The sequence below is a fragment of the Thermobia domestica genome, chromosome 14 (genome assembly GCF_964235325.1).
Source record: "Thermobia domestica chromosome 14, izTheDome1.hap1.1, whole genome shotgun sequence".
In the NCBI taxonomy this organism is placed as follows: domain Eukaryota; kingdom Metazoa; phylum Arthropoda; class Insecta; order Zygentoma; family Lepismatidae; genus Thermobia; species Thermobia domestica.
In genome coordinates, this window is record NC_137467.1 from 70819880 (window position 1) to 70838026 (window position 18147).

General features: G+C 35.2%; 1 protein-coding gene across 2 annotated transcripts in view; it reads right to left on the reverse strand.

Annotated features, from left to right (window-relative positions):
- Positions 1 to 10115, reverse strand: part of eas (ethanolamine kinase 1) — a 188054-nt gene extending 177939 nt beyond the window's left edge. The window contains exon 1 of one of the 2 annotated variants that reach the window (XM_081738026.1): positions 9560 to 10115. In XM_081738026.1, coding sequence (XP_081594152.1) covers positions 9560 to 9691 — 132 coding nt within the window. In that variant the 5' untranslated portion in view covers positions 9692 to 10115. The remainder of the gene's footprint in view (positions 1 to 9559) is intronic. The other variant, XM_081738027.1, reaches the window with a different exon arrangement.
- Positions 10116 to 18147: the final 8032 nt, after the last annotated feature.

The window sequence follows — 18147 nt, forward strand, 5'->3', positions numbered from 1 at the left end:
TGCATCGAATTGAGTTTTCTTGTCGCTTAGATAAACAGTGATACTTTCGATCCCATTTAAATCCAAATTCAAACCCGCAACTTGGGGGAGGAGGAGGAAGAGATATTTAAAAATAATCGAAAATGACATATATTAGTGCTGAATCCACATTTTTAGGGGTTGCTGAGATGAACGGTGACATACAAAGATGTGCATTTAAATTATTTATTTCAACCCAGCGAAGCGGATAATATATGCTAGTCCAATCTAATTTATATTTAATATGGCTCTTTAGCGAAAGTAGCTAAGCATTGATTGTTAACTATCAAATTAGCGTTACTCACAGATTGAGATAATTTGTATTATAAACAGATTTCTTACTGTATGTACATTATGTTAATGATTATTAAATCTCCTTGCTTAACATTGTATTGCGTTTTATTTTTATTTATTTAATTTTTACAAAACTATCTTCCTTTTTATTTACTCATTTATTTTTGTCTCAACAGTGGTAATTTTATGTTCTTACGTATTTTTTTTCAGTATAAGTTGTTCTTATTCTTTTACTATACACAAAATAAATGTATGTCCTAAGACAAAAAAAAATCTAAGTTTTACGTCCCACAGTTATGTCGGCTAGGCTAAAGGAGACGGTGATGAGAAATGAATGAAAAATGGTGGAAAGAAGAAAATGAGAGAATCCCAAGAAAAACCCCACACACGGTGTTTGTCCACCACAAAGTTCACTTGGTGCGAACTGGGGTGCAACTAAGGTCCCCATGCACCAGAGGTGAACGCTCTACCACTGAGCCACCGCGGCCCCTGTCCTAAGACAGGAGTGCTACCTCCTCTGAACAAAATTACCGGATCCAATAAAAAAAAAAAAAAAAAGAATGAAGGGCATTCAAACATCAATTAAAGGTTGTAGTATTGAAAAAAACAAAAAATGTAACACTTTAATAAAAGTTTATACTTAATTTCGTATGTGAAGTCAACAAAATTCAGACAATGAAATCTCTAATGCATATAGACTTACCTCAAACTAAGTATATATACTGTATATACGTTTTAAATTAAAAGCACACATACGTATATCTGGTTTCCATGAACAGAACTAAGCAGTTTAAGTTTGATTTTCACATATTCTATGAATTCGGTACAAGGTACTGCATAGTTTACCTCCATACAGAGTTCCGCTATAACTAAACTTGTGTTTACATGATTCCTAGCTTTTTGTCCAAGAAGCATTAATCAAACTAAAAATTCGTTCTGGAAAGACATTACTAACTGGAAGTGATAACATGGCCTGAACTAGTTTTAGTGTTTGAAGCACTTCCTAGAGAGTAAACTAATTCACATTTCCTCTACTGATAATGAAGTTTTAATACGCGGTTGCACTGATTTTAAAACACTGTACTCATCAAACATAATATTGAGAATTTTCGCCACGTACAAGTCTTCAAATAAAGATAATACTGTGGGATCAAGTACAGAAAAGTGACGAAAAGGACTGCTTTTAAAATCATATGACTTTTCTAAACATTACACATAAAATGAAGTAAAAATTGTAGAAGGTTTTCATTCATTTTCTTTCTCTTATCTCCAATGAACTGCATTATGCGAATTTTCTTCCCCTGCAGAAAGTACGATTTGATTGCTGATCAGTTCTGAAGAAGCCGTTCTCTTACTGGAAAGAGTCAACTAGTGGGTATATAGCAAAATGCCCATGTTTCCAGTTACTAAGATAATGGTATTAGGAGCATGCGGAAAAAAAAAAAAACTGACATTAAGCATCAAATTTTAACATTTTTAAAACTGACAGTTGTCAACGCTATTCTAAGACAGTGTATTACTTATTTACTTTACACTTAAGAAAAAAAAAATGTGATACAAGGTTTTATATCCGATGGTTCCTTTTTAATCAAAACGTCTGTTGAGGATTGGGACTACTTGCTGATTACCAAGAAACCATCAGATGGAAAATCTTATGTCACAAATAAAATAGGCAGCATACATTGCGAAAAACACGTAATAGTAATGAAAAATGATATTAAAAAAGTCAGCCATTGTGTGGCCCTAAAGATCAGTAACGATGACGAACATTCCAAGAAAAATGGTTGAGGAACATTACTGTCAGTAGTTTGAAATTTTACTGTTTAACCATGTATTCTGGAGTTAGAACGTTCTGGACAACCATCGTAGCTAAGGTGTTTCATAAGTCTTTCCAGGATCCTTAATTTTCATTATGTTTTAAGTAGATCTTCGTATGTAAATTAAAAATGTCGCTGTGCTATTTAATAGTTTTAAAAAAAACTATAGAAACGTATGTCATAAAATTAAGCTTATTATTACAGACAGAAACATTTGACATTATTCATGAACCTTACCATAGTAATATAATAGATCTTATACACTATAAAGTGTGAACAATTTGTGTAAGTACTTATGTTGGACATCACAGCAGATATGTTTGGTTAACAATGACTTTCCCTTCGTTAATAACATCAAGAAAATAAAACAGCTTAAAGGAGATAATTCCTTATTACGTTTTTAAATAATTTTTATCGCATATTAATACTATGCGTAAAACGGTCGTGGAGGACCGTTCAATTGAATAAGCCTACCAAGTTTATTTTACAACTTAAAAAATATCTAAGGTCATGGTTGTCAAGTTCTCATTTTAATAAAATAGTTATAAAGTCATTCACTCGCACCTTGTTTGAACTTACAAATTTCTTTCATCGCCATTTCTTTAAAACATTAATTATGTTAACTGATGAATTCCTATAATATTGCTAAAAAGGTGGAGCAATATAAATAGAAAAGAGACTTTGCGCTAATTCCCTTTGGGCTGGGGTTATTTCTGGCAGTTGGAAGTTCAAAAAAACCAATCCTTGGTTTCTCTTACAGGAGTTTGAGATTCTTCTTTTTACTTCATGTTAACATAAAAGTAACAAAATTATTATGGTATTCGTCAAAATTAAAACAAAAGATATTACATTTGAATATAAGGAGTTACGGTTTACGTTTACCTGTCATCCCACAACTTTCAAGGCAGTAGCTGATGCATTTTAATCTAATTCTTAGAGAGATAACTGGAACAGTTTTTAACTTGAATACGTCTGTGAGAGATTTCTTGTATAGATTCAACTACTTATATTGTGTCCTCTGTTCACCAGGGTAAGTCACCCACATGAAGAATGAATCACTTTTTATAAACACATTTTGCACTTCTGGTACACGGATCCTAAAACTAAAATAAAACCTCTTAATAAACTTGTTTTTGAAGATTGTTTCTACACGATTTCTTTTTGAAACAACTGCAGATTTTACGATTTTTCTGTATGGGGGAATTGTCATATCTGAAGTTCTTCCATAACAAAATCTCCGAAAACAAATCTACACAAACAACCAATTTATCTCAAGAGGTCTCTTTCGATTTCAGAACCCCAAACAAAAGAGTAAAATTTGTTTGTAAAGTGATTCGATCTTCATGTATAATAAAGTAAAATGAAATAGTTAACTTTGTATGTCTTGTTTTGTTTATTTAATCTATATTTCACTAACTACTGAATATTACTTATTTTCAAGGGTCGAAAAATCGAGATCCCAACTGGTTAATTTTTTCCCAATACTTAGTGGTCTCCTATCCTGTGATTACGTTCTTTCTTACATACCATCTAGATTTTTTGCATGTACGCAAAAACGAAAACAAAACGAAAATAATACTTTCTTGGCCATTGAGCAACATTTTGTTTTACTCATTCTAATTTTCGTATTTATAATTCTTTTCTTATGAAATTTACCACAAATACACATTTCCCGATTATACATATAGTGTCAATAGTGTACATATCCAAAAGTAACAATCAATATGTCTCCTGTTGTCAATATTGAATAAAATATTGTGTCTACGTATACATGAGAACGGGAGAGAGTTTACTCAAAATTAAAATTCTAAAGCTGTTCATGCACTTGGGTATAAGGAGACTGAAAATCCAGAACAAATGATGCAAAATTAATAAATATGAAGGTTTCTGAGCATAGGTGTTTATGCTCAAAACATTCATATTTATTGTTTATTCATCATTTCTGCTGAACTTACCTTGATGAATGATGAAAAAATTGATGAAAAAAACTCTTGGGATGTAAATAAAAAAAATTAAAACGCAGGATAATGGACCAAGAGTTTTGGAAAATAGAAGAAACGTAATCAGTTGGAATCTCGATTATTTTGTCCTTAAAAGAGTCAACAGTTACTGAAATATATAGCAGGGGTGCCCACAAGGGGAGGCCACGACGCAAAGTGCGTCATTGAAATATTTGGAGGGGGTTAGAAATCTATATAAATATGTTTGAGGGGGTGTAAAAATTAATCGAAAAGATTTTATTTTCATGGAAGAACACCTACGGATAACACAATGCATCAATTTTTTATTTTCTGTCCTTTATACCACGACACTGACCATTTTGGTTAATGGTGGAAACGGTTTTAAGGTTTTCGGTTGCATTTATAAGAGTCTTGATTAATAATTTCTCATACTGAGGATAGTGGTTAGAACGTATTGGTTTATTTTTCATAATGGGATATTATTCCTCCGCAGAGATAGAGAACTAGAGGTTGACTGTTTCCCGCTGTTTGAAGCTGCTGTGAATGAAGAATTAAGTTGTTAATATTTGTTATTATTATATGTTAATGTGTATGTATGGTGAGGAGAGCAATGTGTAATTTTATTCAAATTTACAATGCCGAAGAAACAGAAACTCTGCAAGTACAGTTCAGAGCTGATTGATATTTGAATTAGTCGTTTATAGTACTAGTTTTTTTTTTTATGTAATAGCATTTTAAATGTTTTATAGTGACAGCAACTTCCACATATCAGTGGCCTCAGATAAGATGTGCGTTACCCTGGGCCGCTATCTTAAAACTGTTTCAGGATTTCTTTATTTTTATTTATTATTATTATTTTACTTTTGGCATACTATAGGTGTGCCTGAATTTTAGCCAGTGTTGTTTGGATTTTGCTTGCTGAGAGCTGTTTATGGTTCGCAGGAAGAATTTTGTATTTGAACTTAAAATTATGGGTAGTAGAGCAGGCGATTTGGCAAGAGAAAGTGTTTGTACATAATATTTAAATTTGAATTGTCATAATTATACGATCCGGCTGGGAGAGGGGTAAGTCAGACAGTTGGGAGAGGTGCGTCACGGACATAAAGGGGATGGGCACCACTGTATATAGTAAACAATCAAAGGAAAACGTAGAGGTTACTTCTTGTACATAAATATATAAGTAATTGAATAAAAAGTGAGTATTTTGAAGTTAAGTTCTACCTTTACACAAGTGACTTAACCTGGTGAAGAAGGCCACACAAGTGGTTGAAACTGTAACCCTTACAGATCCAATCAATGAAGTAAGCGTTTCACTTAAAATGTCTTTAACAATTTGGTATATTTAATTTACTGTGATGGACATTGGGTTTAACATAATTTCTCTATACACTAGGTTCAGGTTGTTAATTATTTGATTATGTTTCTGTCGGACATTTCTTCGAAGTACAATCAGTATTCATGCAATAATTCTTATGTAGCTTCAAAATAAGCTGTCCATTAAAGATGGAAACGTCGGATTAGTTCCGGTATTAAGGGGGCAGACTACTAAATATTTTTGAAAGACTAATAATTTTTCTTTTGCCCGTTTTTCGTAAGTGGAAAGAGGTAATAAAATGTAACTTAACACAATAATAGATAATGCTATTCTACACCCGAAAATACGGATCGAAAGAATTTTCAGTGTTGCCATCCATAGAAATAACAGTGTGACCAGAATTTGAATTACTCAAAAATCTAGGTAAAGGCAGCGACTAGAAAAATAAACTCAACGGTAATTGATGACTTATCATGCTGTCTATCCTTCTTGTTTACTACTTTTTAAATAATATTTCTATTTATTTTATAAACCTTACATAAATTCTTACAAAATAAATAAGTCATTACAAAATAAATAGAAACATTATTTAAAAAGTAGTAAACAAGAAGGATGATAAGTCATCAATTACCGTTGAATTCATTTTTCTAGTCGCTGCCTTTACCTAGATTTTTGAGTAATTCAAATTCTGGTCACACTGTAATTTCTATGGATGGCAACACTGAAAATTCTTCCAATTTGTATTTTCAGGTGTAGAATAACATTATCTATTATTGTGGTAAGTTACATTTTATTACTTCTTTCCACTTACGAGAAACGGGCAAAAGAAAAATTATTAGGTTTTCAAAAATATTTAGTAGTCTGCAGCCTTAACATTTTATTATGTTGATTGTAAGGTAATTCACTAGATAATTTATTCCAAAGCTTACCCTTACTCTAACCAAGACTTGCAAATAATGAAAAGATAAAGGATCAAAGCTTTCGATTTGATATGCATACGCTGCTTATGCTGTACATACCGTAATCTTTAATTTGTGTATTCTTAAAACATTTTGTTCTCAATGTCTTTTTTCAGTCTAAATCTAAAAACCGGAAAGATTGCTGATTGATAACAGCACTACTGTTCCCAATACACTAAAGGTTTTAATAGGATTTTAAAAGAATTAAAAAAAAACAAACTCAATTTGGGTTTAAAACATAACACGTACGTATACAATTTTATCTAAAGTTTATTCAAGATCAGATAAAATATGTGAATAAAAAAATAAAACGAGTAAGCGGATAAGCCTATGTGATCAATCAAAGAAAAAAGTAGCTACAAAGGAATAAGGGATAGTTTTATTGTTTTGGACAAAGTATTTATAAAAAAAAAATTAAATAAAAAAAAAAAAACCTTTCATCATACACTTCGAAGACTGCCATCAATATGGCATAATATAGCATTTTGTCCTAACATTTCTTTGAAAACTACGATCATTTCAAGTTTGTATTTCCACTATACTAAGCTGTATGTAGCCTTTGTCGATTTCCAGCTGGACAAAGCAACAGTCAACATTCGTTCCTTTAGGCTGACTAGGCTGGTACATTCATGGGATTTATCGTGTGTTTTGGAGTTTACTTCGTACTTTTAACTAACATTACAAATTAGTCTAGAGTAGTGGAAATATTATCAGTAGAGTTCGGATCAGAATGCACTAAAAGGTCAAATATGCAGTAAAAAAGCAAACATATGCAGTACAGCAGTAAATATTCAATAATCCTATTTTACCTCTTATTCAGTTTATTCAATGTAAGTGGGGATGCTCAATGTGAGTTTCAGTACAAGAATTTGGTGTATATTTAGAAGAAACTGACATAAACGTTGTAACTTCATTTAATATTTAAAATAAATAATAATAATAAATTCACTATATATTTATTGACATTCTGAGTTGCAATAAACGATTACCCTATTTCTGAATATTTTCTGGCAATTTTCCTTCTGTCGCCTAATGATCTTTCCATGTGAGATGTTGTTAGAGGAAACTATTTCAATAATGAAATGTCACTTGCTGAGAAATCGGAAAGATCTTAGCTCATTGTTCCTTAAAGCAGTTGACTTACATCTTCATATAAATTTCAGACCATAACGATTTTGCAACAATTGATTCAACCTTTCACATAAATGCTTTCCAACGACGCCGGGAGGAATTTACGTTGTTACTGATCGAAACAGTTCAAATGCCGCAGATAGTTTCAGGGCACATTCTTTCAAATGTGTTATTCAAACTAGTATTTGCAGCCCTATATGAAAACATACTCCTCCCAAACTTTTAAGGGCAAAAATGTGATCCTAAAGGCATCCTCCCTAAAAATTTTAAAGAACCCCGACCCATGGGCATATATATATCCCAAATTTTCAGCAGTATTCTTTCACCTTGCAAAAAATTGTGCGCGGGAAAGGGGGATAATTTGATGGCCACACCTTTGTCCAAAAAAAAAAAAAAAAAAAAAAAAAAAAGAGGTTTGATCTCTGGCCGCTGAGAGCTGTAGGCCTACATGATTCAGGCCCCTGGATGTACACCTTACATCTTGACAGAAAAAAAGACTCGGTGAGATTATGTTGTACTTATTTAGCATAACTTTCACAGATGCCTTATCAATTGATAAAGTTTCTTCAACAACCCAAAGTTTTAAAAGCAATGATTTGAAAGAATTCTCCTTTGGCATCATTATCTCGATGCACATGTACACATAACAGAATAATTTTGTTAGCTGATAAACTGAAAAATGTCCCTATTGTTGAGATGATTCATGCCCGCCGGCAAACGTAACAAGCCTTGTTTGGTCTTAGCGAGTGATTCATAACCCCGGAAATTCAACAAAGATATTTAAACTAATAAAGAACTAATTTAAACTGTAATGCAGGTTACCGACTATGAACTGTCATTTCTTTGCAGGAACTGATTTTGGCGATTTTTTTTTTCAATATAACGTCCCACGATTATGCCATCTAGGCTAACAGAGACAGATGATTCAGGTTGAACGATGGTGAAACAATAGGTAGAATGAGAATGTGGAGGAAACGGGAGTACTTCGAGAAAACCCAGGGACATGATATTGTCCAATACAAACTTATTTATCTGGGAATCGAACCAGAGACTCCACGCATTAGAGTTATGCGCTCTAATCACTGAGCTATCTACAAATCAGCTGCAACAGACATTAAGACTGCATAATGGCATGTAAATTTGAAAAAAAAAAAAAAACTGCAAAGATCCGAACTTTAATTAGCAGTATCAGTTACCATTAGTGACAAAGGAATTAATTCTATAAAAATAAAATTTGATTGCTGGAGTTCCCGTATTCTTATTTTTTAAACAAAGCACTAGAAATAAAACTAAAAAAACCTTGACACTAAGAGAATGATGTTTGTGTTGTAAATGAATTTTAGTGTCACCCCAAGAGCAGACTCTTTGTTGGAAGTTTGGAGTAGAGTTTTGGATTTCGGGTTAACTTTACAACGCCCGCTCCAGCAGGTATACTCTCTCAGAAACGAGAAATTACACACTTATAATTTTATGAAAATGGATCAACACTTACTTAACCTTAAGCTAACCCGTTCCTAATTCCTACCCTACTATTTATATCTTAACTCTACTATACCCTACCTTACTCTACTATACTTTTTAAAAGGGCCCTACTTATCGATGCGCAGCTGGAGCGTGTCTTGTAAAGTTTACCCTAGATTTCTTTCAGGGACCAGAGCTTAACGTCAGATCCGAACTACCTGAGCTCCCAGCAAGAGTTGAACTCAGGTTTCTCGTGCCAAAGATAAGTACCAGCTCTTTTTTTTTTTTTTTTTTTTTTTTTTTTTTTTTCAGCTGTACCTAACATGAACTCCGCATACGAAGCTGAACAACTTGATTTAAGAAATTGTCCTTTTCAAGTATTAAATGCAATACTATTAAGGTACTTGGTATTGTACGCTCAGCTAATGATTATAGAAGTCGGATCATAGAAATGATCAGTTTTGAATTATTTTTTGCAACAACTGTCAAACTTCTGTGTTAACAACCTTCGAAGTTAAAGAATATTCCCGCCAAATAGGCCGACTCGAGAAATAATACAAGGAAATAGTTAAAAAAAAAGAATAAATAAAAGGAAAACAATACCTTGAGTTTTATTTTGTCTTTCTCCCACGTCGGCCTGATCATTCGCACTACTTGTATCGCACCATCGTGTAACTTCTCCTCTTCTATAGAAACTGGAATATGTAGCAGTGCACGAGTATCATTTGCTGTCATCCTCACTCCCGCAACGTTGTACGTAAAATAGAAACATTACGTACACTGCTCCCAACTTTTATCAAACATGATGACCTTCCTGCTCACGGTCACACAAACTCATAACGATTAGTTATGCCCGTTTGCGTGCCGCAAATAAGCGTACTCTTTCAAATTACATGATCTCCTTTCTTCCCAATTACGTAACGATCATCTGTCGTCTGCCATCGTGCAGATGACAGTAGGTTTACCGGAAATCGATAATAGTTACTAATGATACATGTTTGTTCTGTAAACCGATACTACAAATATTACTTCTTCAGAACCACATGATAAATTAAAGTATTTCGTCTTTTTATAAATAAAAGTTTGAACTTCTACACACAAAATAAATAAGAGCACTATATAAATACCGACACCTTCAAAACATAGTTGTGGTTTTCCTTCCTCGTCTGTTTCTTCAGTGTTGCCACGTAAGCTACAAAAGTGGCACCAATTTCTGGATGAAAACTCCATTTTATTTTCTCCACGCTAATGTGAATCATTCCGCACTGATCTTCGGAAAACTTACGGATCGTCACGCAACGCGAATAGTAATTGTAACTGCTTTGCCGACTATCACTAAGCCGCAAGAAATTTTTAAGATGCTGAACACTGGAATATTCTGCTCCGATGTCAGATGAATGTCCATTGTACCAGTATTTAGTATTGCATTCAATACTTCTGTACCTAATGTGACACCACATATAACAAGTGACGACGCTAAAGGGAGGGCAAGGGGGAAGAGCGCCCCCTGGTGGCTACTCCTGCCCTCCTGACTGCTCCCAGACTCATACAATCTTAAAATATTTTAAATGTGGTATTTTATACGACAGTATCATAGCCAACCTCATTGTCAGATTGTATTAGACCATACATGCACTTATGAGGCAGATCACTGCTTAAGTTTTCTTCTTTGAGCGTCTGGGTATGCGTGCATATTTGTTTTCTAATTTAGCGCCTTTTCCTGTAAATTTAGTTATAGTCCTTTCTTATGAATTTTAATTTCCAACAATGGAGAACTGCCAACATTGTAATTCCGATTCAACTGAAAACAGAACTTTCATTGTGCCTAGCAAACAACAATAGTAGAGTTGGTCAACTTGTTTTCTTCGCATTGGATTAACTTCGATTAGAAACAAAAGAAAGGTAAAACCATTAATTATATTATGTACATTATAAAACTCATGTGCATTTATTCAGATTTGAAGTTTTCAGTTACATTTTTTTTAAAATTAGAGATCCTATATTTGAAAACATTCTCAACAATCAATATTCATATGCTTATATAAGCTTAATTTGTGAGTGCCAGGGTTTAATTTTTGGAGATTATGAAAAGTGCGGTCCTTTCCCTTACTGCAAATAATAATAGTAATAAATGTATGGGATTAAACTGAATAGCTCCCAATTAAATTGAATGGCTGTATTGTCAGAGCGTAACCCTCGAGAATAGAGAGGGTTACGGTCAGAGTGCTGATCTTTATTTAGTAATTGTATGTACTAGTGCTCCCATTTCTTCAAAGCACTGACATCCACCATATTGAGCAGAAATTTACGAGGAGTTGCTGAAAAGTTCGTAGTTCAACCTAGTAGGAGTGCACGTGGAATGATGAAATTTTAGTTATTTTACATTCTCCTCTCAAAGTTCAATGCTTCCTTGCACGGTACTTCAGTTTTCTGAAGACCAGTTAAAAAAAAAAATGGAGACTTCGTAGCATTACTCTTATTGGACCCAAAATGACGTCCTTTCAAGTGTTATTTGAGTTTGGAGAATAAGTAATAGATGGAACTAAAATTGGGGAATAAGGTGGATGATCTAGACATTAAAACGAGATTATACAATGTCAGTTGTGTTTTCAGTGCTTGATATACAGGTGCATTCTTCTGAAGGAACATATTTTTTCCCCAGTTTTTCTTGACATTGCACTTTCAGTTTTGTGAATAATGCAGAGATTCTTCATTTAATCTCTGACCCTTGAGCAGGTAGTGTATGAGTATGATTCTATCCCTATCCCGGAAGAATGCAGCAAATACTTTCCCAGCCTACTTCTGCCTCTTGAACTTCTTGGGGCGAGGGGGAAATGAGTGCTGCTATTCCACTGACTGTTGTTTCGTTTCAGGATCATAATGGTACAACCATGTTTCGTCCATGTTACTATTCATGACAAAAACTGATGGGTATTGCGGCAAAAATGGGAGAAGACTTCCCTTGATGCCATTACTCTTTCGCTCTTTTGATCTGACACATTTTTGGAATCACAAACGTGCATCAATAGAATACATTAGTGTATTGTTAGTTCCTCCGAAGTTTAGGATTCTAGATATAGTGTTAAATAATAATTCAATCGTCATGTATTTTTTAAATTGACGAGTAGGCAGGAAATGAGGGGGAGATTTACAGTCAAGTCTACCTATCCAGAGGTTATTTTATTATTTTTATTTTTTCTAATACTGCGCATTTTCAAAGAATATGAAATAGCAGTTATAATTATATATAGGGGAGAGTTGTATAAAACGGGGACGGCGGTTCAAACGGGGACAGGCAGTTTCTACATGATTGGGGCTGCTTACTGCGGCAAGGCTATGTACTATCGTTCAAGCCCACATTTAAACCATTTTGAGCAGAAATATAAACATCACTGTACATTTAGTGTGGATGTGTATTGTTTTGAACTTTTTGCGAAATGTTTTTCGATGTGTCGCCTACCTACAATTTGACTTACAGCCTGAGTACAAGTAGAAATAAATTTGCTAAGTACACCAATGTATTCATTAGATTCATGCCATTGTTTGATGTTTCACTTATTGGATTATCTAACCCATGAGCATAGGGAAGCCATGTTTTTCCATGTATGTCACATTCTGCTAAAACGGAGACTTAAAAGGTAGTACAAATTGGGGACGTCTCCATTTTAGACGACATATAGCATCATTATAATTTATTTATAGTACGCGTATTACAGTCCATTCGAGGCCAAGATCGCAGTACATTATAGGCCAGAGTTGAGCCGATGGCTAAGGAAGCAATCCGGTTAAAATTAACAACAGTGGAACATAAATCCATAAAATGTCTTCTTAATTAATGTCTTTTTGTTAGGTGTACCTGATTCTATAGTTTTTGCTGATGACAACAATCTTACCCAAGCCTAAACCTATTGCTTTATTATATTCATGCATTTTAACACACATATTTCTTTGGTTACCACATGGTATATTCGTATATACCGTAAAAATTAGATATGGTATATACTACAAATCATATAGTAAGGGCTGTGCTACGCTATATGCCTTTAAAATAGATCTACAAAACTGAAATATAAAATGGAGACAAGTACTTCTGTTTTAAAATTGATCTGTATTTGTACATAAATGTGTATGACCAATGGAAGATGTTAGCGTTTGTTTCTTGTCCGTCGTTGTCGATTCCAAGATGGGCGGTATCAGAGGAAATCGGACAAACAAAATTGCTCTGAAGCAAACATGGCTGGAACGGTCCAAGAACTAGCTCGGGAGAGTAATGCTCCCGGAAGTAGAAACGAGAAACACAGTTCTGATTGGTTGGCGTTATCCACTTCTTGCCACGTTGCATTAAAATAGCAGAAATTAAACGCTTGCTGTCGGCCATCGTGGCCGAGTGGGCTAGCGTTATATGCTAGTAATAAAAGTCTCTTTTGGCGTGAGTTCAAACCCAGCCCGAGGAAAGTTTTTTTACATTTTTTTTACTTTTTTATAACACATTAAATTAAAATAATATGAAAATAATACTCAAAAAAGTGATTTATTTACTTTTGTGCAGATAAATAGTAGTAGTATTTATGCCCTTGTACCAACTTAAAACAACTGGCTAGGATAGCGCGCGGAAAAACGTACTTCCGGGAGTATTACTCTCCCGAGCGGGTCGTACGGTCCAAGCTGTTCTGTAAGGTGAAATGAGTTACAAAAGAGCTTCTGCAACATTCAACGTCCCTCAAACGACAGTAGAAAGAAAAAGGTAGAAGGCACGAGAGAAAGCCCTTCAAAGAGTTTTTTGATCTATTGGAATCTCTTGATGAACATCATTTCTCTCCAAATGATGTTCATAATGTTGACGAAACAGGCATCATGATAGTACCCAATAAGCCATCTAAATGCTTGCTCTTCGTGGGAAGGAACAAGTAGGTGCTTTGACATCATCTGAAAGAGGAGTTTTAGTGACTGCAGAAATATGTATGAACGCGGCTGATAATTTTATGCCCGTCATGCATGTTTTCTCCAGGAAAAGGGAAAATCCTATGTTGATGGATGATGTATTATGTCAGGAAAGTAAATGTACACCTGTTTTTTGAGTCTGGCATTCCTACGCTCCATCCATGGACACTATGAGAATAAAATCAATCAAATGTTTACTGAGGGACAAGAAGAAAAGTCTAATCTGAATAAGACATTGCAGAGGGGCACAAGCTGTGAATACGAATAGTGCATAGTGTAAATAAAGGGCGATACCGAAAGAGAAAGCCAGAAACAGCTGCTAAACGGAGAAAATAGAGTAAAAATTGTTGAAGTGGGAACATAAAATACAAATACAACAAATATGCCAACAACTAAGCGTTTAACAAGCAACTATCTTGGTGTAGTGGTTAAGACGCTAGATTACAAATCCAAAGAACAGCGGTTCGAATCTGTTCCAAGTAGTATGTTTTTTTTAAATGATGCATACAGCACATGAAAGGTGGTAAAAGAGAGCGTATTACCCGTTTTGTATGTTAAGTGAAAACGAGTTAAAAATTTCGGTGAAATTTATTAGAGAAGTGAGACAATGAAAATGAGGAAGCAAGTATATTTAATCAGGGGTTGTATCAGAGGGTGGTGACCTGAAAAACTGGGAACTTTCCTGAATTTCACCCATGTGAGTCTCTACGATAGGCAAATTTCTTCAAAAATGTGCCTATTGCAGAGAGAGAGAGAGAGAGAGAGAGATATGCTCCCGGAACTGAGAGTGTGCTGCTTCCATTCAAATCAACGAGATGACAAATAGACGCTTACATAATAAGAATGCCGAATACAAACACCCATAAAACAGCAAAGTAATAATTGCAAGCGTTATCACCTAAGGTTCCAAGATCCGAACAACATATCACTAATATCCCGAATGCCAAAATATTGTGACTTACACAACTCCCCCTCTCCCCAAATGTGTCCTGTGAAAACAATCACAAGTTTTGGGATGAGGGACCATATTGAGACTACAATATTAAACTATATAAGGAAACTTTTAGCAGATTCGTATTCAGTTATTTTTTTCCACAACCAGTTTTATTGATATTCAAGACAGCAAAAGCACTATATTTGTTAACGACAAAGCGAAGTTATTGCAACACTGCGTTACACAGTGAGTCATGCATATTACACTCGTGAGTTTTGCTATGCAGAGGCTAGCCACCCAGGCACGCTGAATAACGCCTGAAGGAAGTAGCGAGAACAGATAGCGATACAGTGAACGGAACAAGCAATGCATTACAGACATTTCAAGAGAATAAAAAGAAGGATCCCTCTTTCCACACTTCATGCTGTAGTTTTAACTTCCATTTCCCCATCAAAGTTACATGCCTAGACTATTATACAGTTCCATTACACTTAATCCAGGGCCTTCAAACAACTTTGTTCTACGAAGGAAAACGTAGAACACTACACTTATAGATATACCATACATAGTCAGTTAAGTAGTAATAGATGAATGCAATTAACCCCACATAATATCGATTGTCTAATTATACACTAGTTTCAAACAATTAGACACAAACGAACATTCACAGCACCAATATAACCTATCATATGTTAATTCCACTTCAAAAGTGGTAGAATGAAAACCATAGACTGACCGTGGAATGAAAACCGTAGAAAATAGAATGATCTTTTTTTAAAAAAATACAATTATGAACACACGTTAGTGAAGGAAACAATGACAGTCAATGAAAGGAAGATGATCCAAGGTCGGATTTCAAAACATAACTTGAATTCTGCAGTGGTGATAGGTGCTGTAAGAGGATGCTCCGGATCTATTACATGTTCTGTAGGAGGTTGCAGAGCAGAGATGCTAGATATATTTATCCGTTCTGAACGTGTGGAAGCGGCGGATGGAGTAAATACTGTCCGTAACTGAGTAGCAAAGGCGTTTGCTTTATCTTGGTCCGAAAAGAGAGGTGAGCCATGGTCAATGAGAGGATAAGTAGTTTTGGTGTTCTTTCCAGCAAGTTGATTGAAACGTTTCCAATATCAATGTGCATCCTCTGATAGGTTAGTACAGGTTTTAATCCAATTCCTACGTTTATATGCATCCAGATAGTTCTTAATTGTGCGTTGCCATTGACGGTGGTGCTGAAGAGATTCACTGTTTCTTGTTCTATAATAATCGCGAAGATTTTGTCGCGCCTTCTGTGCAAGTACAAGGTAGGTTGGGAGCAATTTCGGTTTATAAGGATGAACTTGTTCTATTGGAATGTGATGTTGAGAGCTACGTTGTATTACAGTACTTATAGTATTGAGACAAGAAGCGAGGTCGATGTCATTGGTAGGTGGTGTTTCACTATGAAGAGTATCCTCAATTTCTTGTCGGAATTCAGGCCAATGAGCCTTACCGTATCTGAAGACGGGGCGAGGCGCAATAACAGGATGAGTTGGAAGTCCATGTGTTAACGTTAGTTTCGCTGGATGATGGTCACTACCAATAGAATCGAGCACATCTAGCTGGCACTTATTGATGAGATTCAGAGATGTAATGACAACATCTGGTGTAGTTTGGCTTATAGGCCTGGAGTGCTTAGGAAGAACATGAATATAAAGATAAAGATTATCAGTTATATACTGTTGAAATTAATCTTTTTCTCGAGCACTCCGACTATGGATATTAATATCTGCCATGATAATAATATTGGAAAAGGCATTCACTCTGTATCTGAAATATTATAACGGTAAAGGTTGGCGTGGTCTAATATAGATTGTGCTGAAATTTATGGTTATTGATGAGAAGTATATGGAACAAAGTAGGTACTCCGGGATATTATCGAAAGCTTGTGGGATATATGTCCTGATTGGATATTTTGGAGAATGTCCTGTTGCGACTCCACCTTGGCCACGAGCTACCGGTATGTGGTCGTGATAATCATGACGTAGTAGTAGATATCCAGGAATGCGAGCTCATATATTCGGTTTCAACGCAGTTTCATTGAGTGCAAGTACGTTGATATGTTCCTCGAGTAACAGAGCTTCTAATAAACGTCTGTGTTGGAAAAAATGATCGAATATTAACAAAGAGAAAACTAATTTCCATAATGAAAAGTATATATATGAGTTTAGACTGCAGTTTCCAGAGATCCAACATGGAAATGAACATAATTGTTGGAGTAGGTGGCATGAAGATTTATGTGAAAAATTGATTTTGCGGCAGAAATGATATGTTGGGTAATATGGACTCTCTAGAATGGAAAAATGTTTTGAAGAACTACACTGGTGAAGCGGGGAAAATCTTCTACTGTGGGTGGAGGTAATATGGATTTATTCGGTTGAACTGTAGTGTCTGTCGTTTTTAATGGCACAGTTAATTCTGGACCTTCAGGTGCTGGTGCTGGTTTAGTTTTGCAACGGTAGCTGTACGTAGGACGAAGTCCACTACCACATGTACTGCATTTAGGTGGCCCTTTGAGATTAGGACAAGTTTTGGTGTCATGGAGCCCCGAACAATAGCCACATTTCGGTTGATTAGGCCAGTTGGCTGTAGTGTGGTCATTGTATATCTGACACTTTTCACATCAAATCGGTAATGGTAATTTAGTCTTAGACGGTTCAACACGATGTATTCGCTTGTAGATAGGTGCACCAAATCGAAGAAGGTAATCAATTGTGTCTTGTCGCTGTGATAGAACGCGGACTAGTTATGTTGGGCCATTATTATTTCTAATGCGAATGCATTTGTCAACTGAAATTCCTTCTTGTTTAAGTTCATCCTGAATTTCCGCATCTGTTAGATCGGGTGAAACACCTTTGATCACAACTGATAGAAAAGGTGGTTTTCTAGGTGGCGGAGGCTGCTCCTGTTGTTTGTCCGTTAGTTTCGACAGTTTAGCATTCTTACCAAAGATTTCGTAAGAAGCTTTATTCCGTATAGTTATTCCAAAATTTGTATCCTTCGATTTAAGTATGTAGCCATTTTTGGTTTTAACTATTTGAGCTAGGGTGTCCCGTACCCGAGGAACATACTTCATTATTTGGAGAAAGATCATTTTTGGATTGGTGTATTTAGCGTCGTAGTCAGTGAAAAGGAAGTGATAAAGTTTGATATTAGCGTGTTGAAACGAGATTTGAAGACACTGCAGTAGAATTATGCTGTGGATCGACCTCGATATCCATTGAAGCTAGAGGTGAACGGAACCGTATACGTTTCGCAGATTGTGTAGACTCGTTAG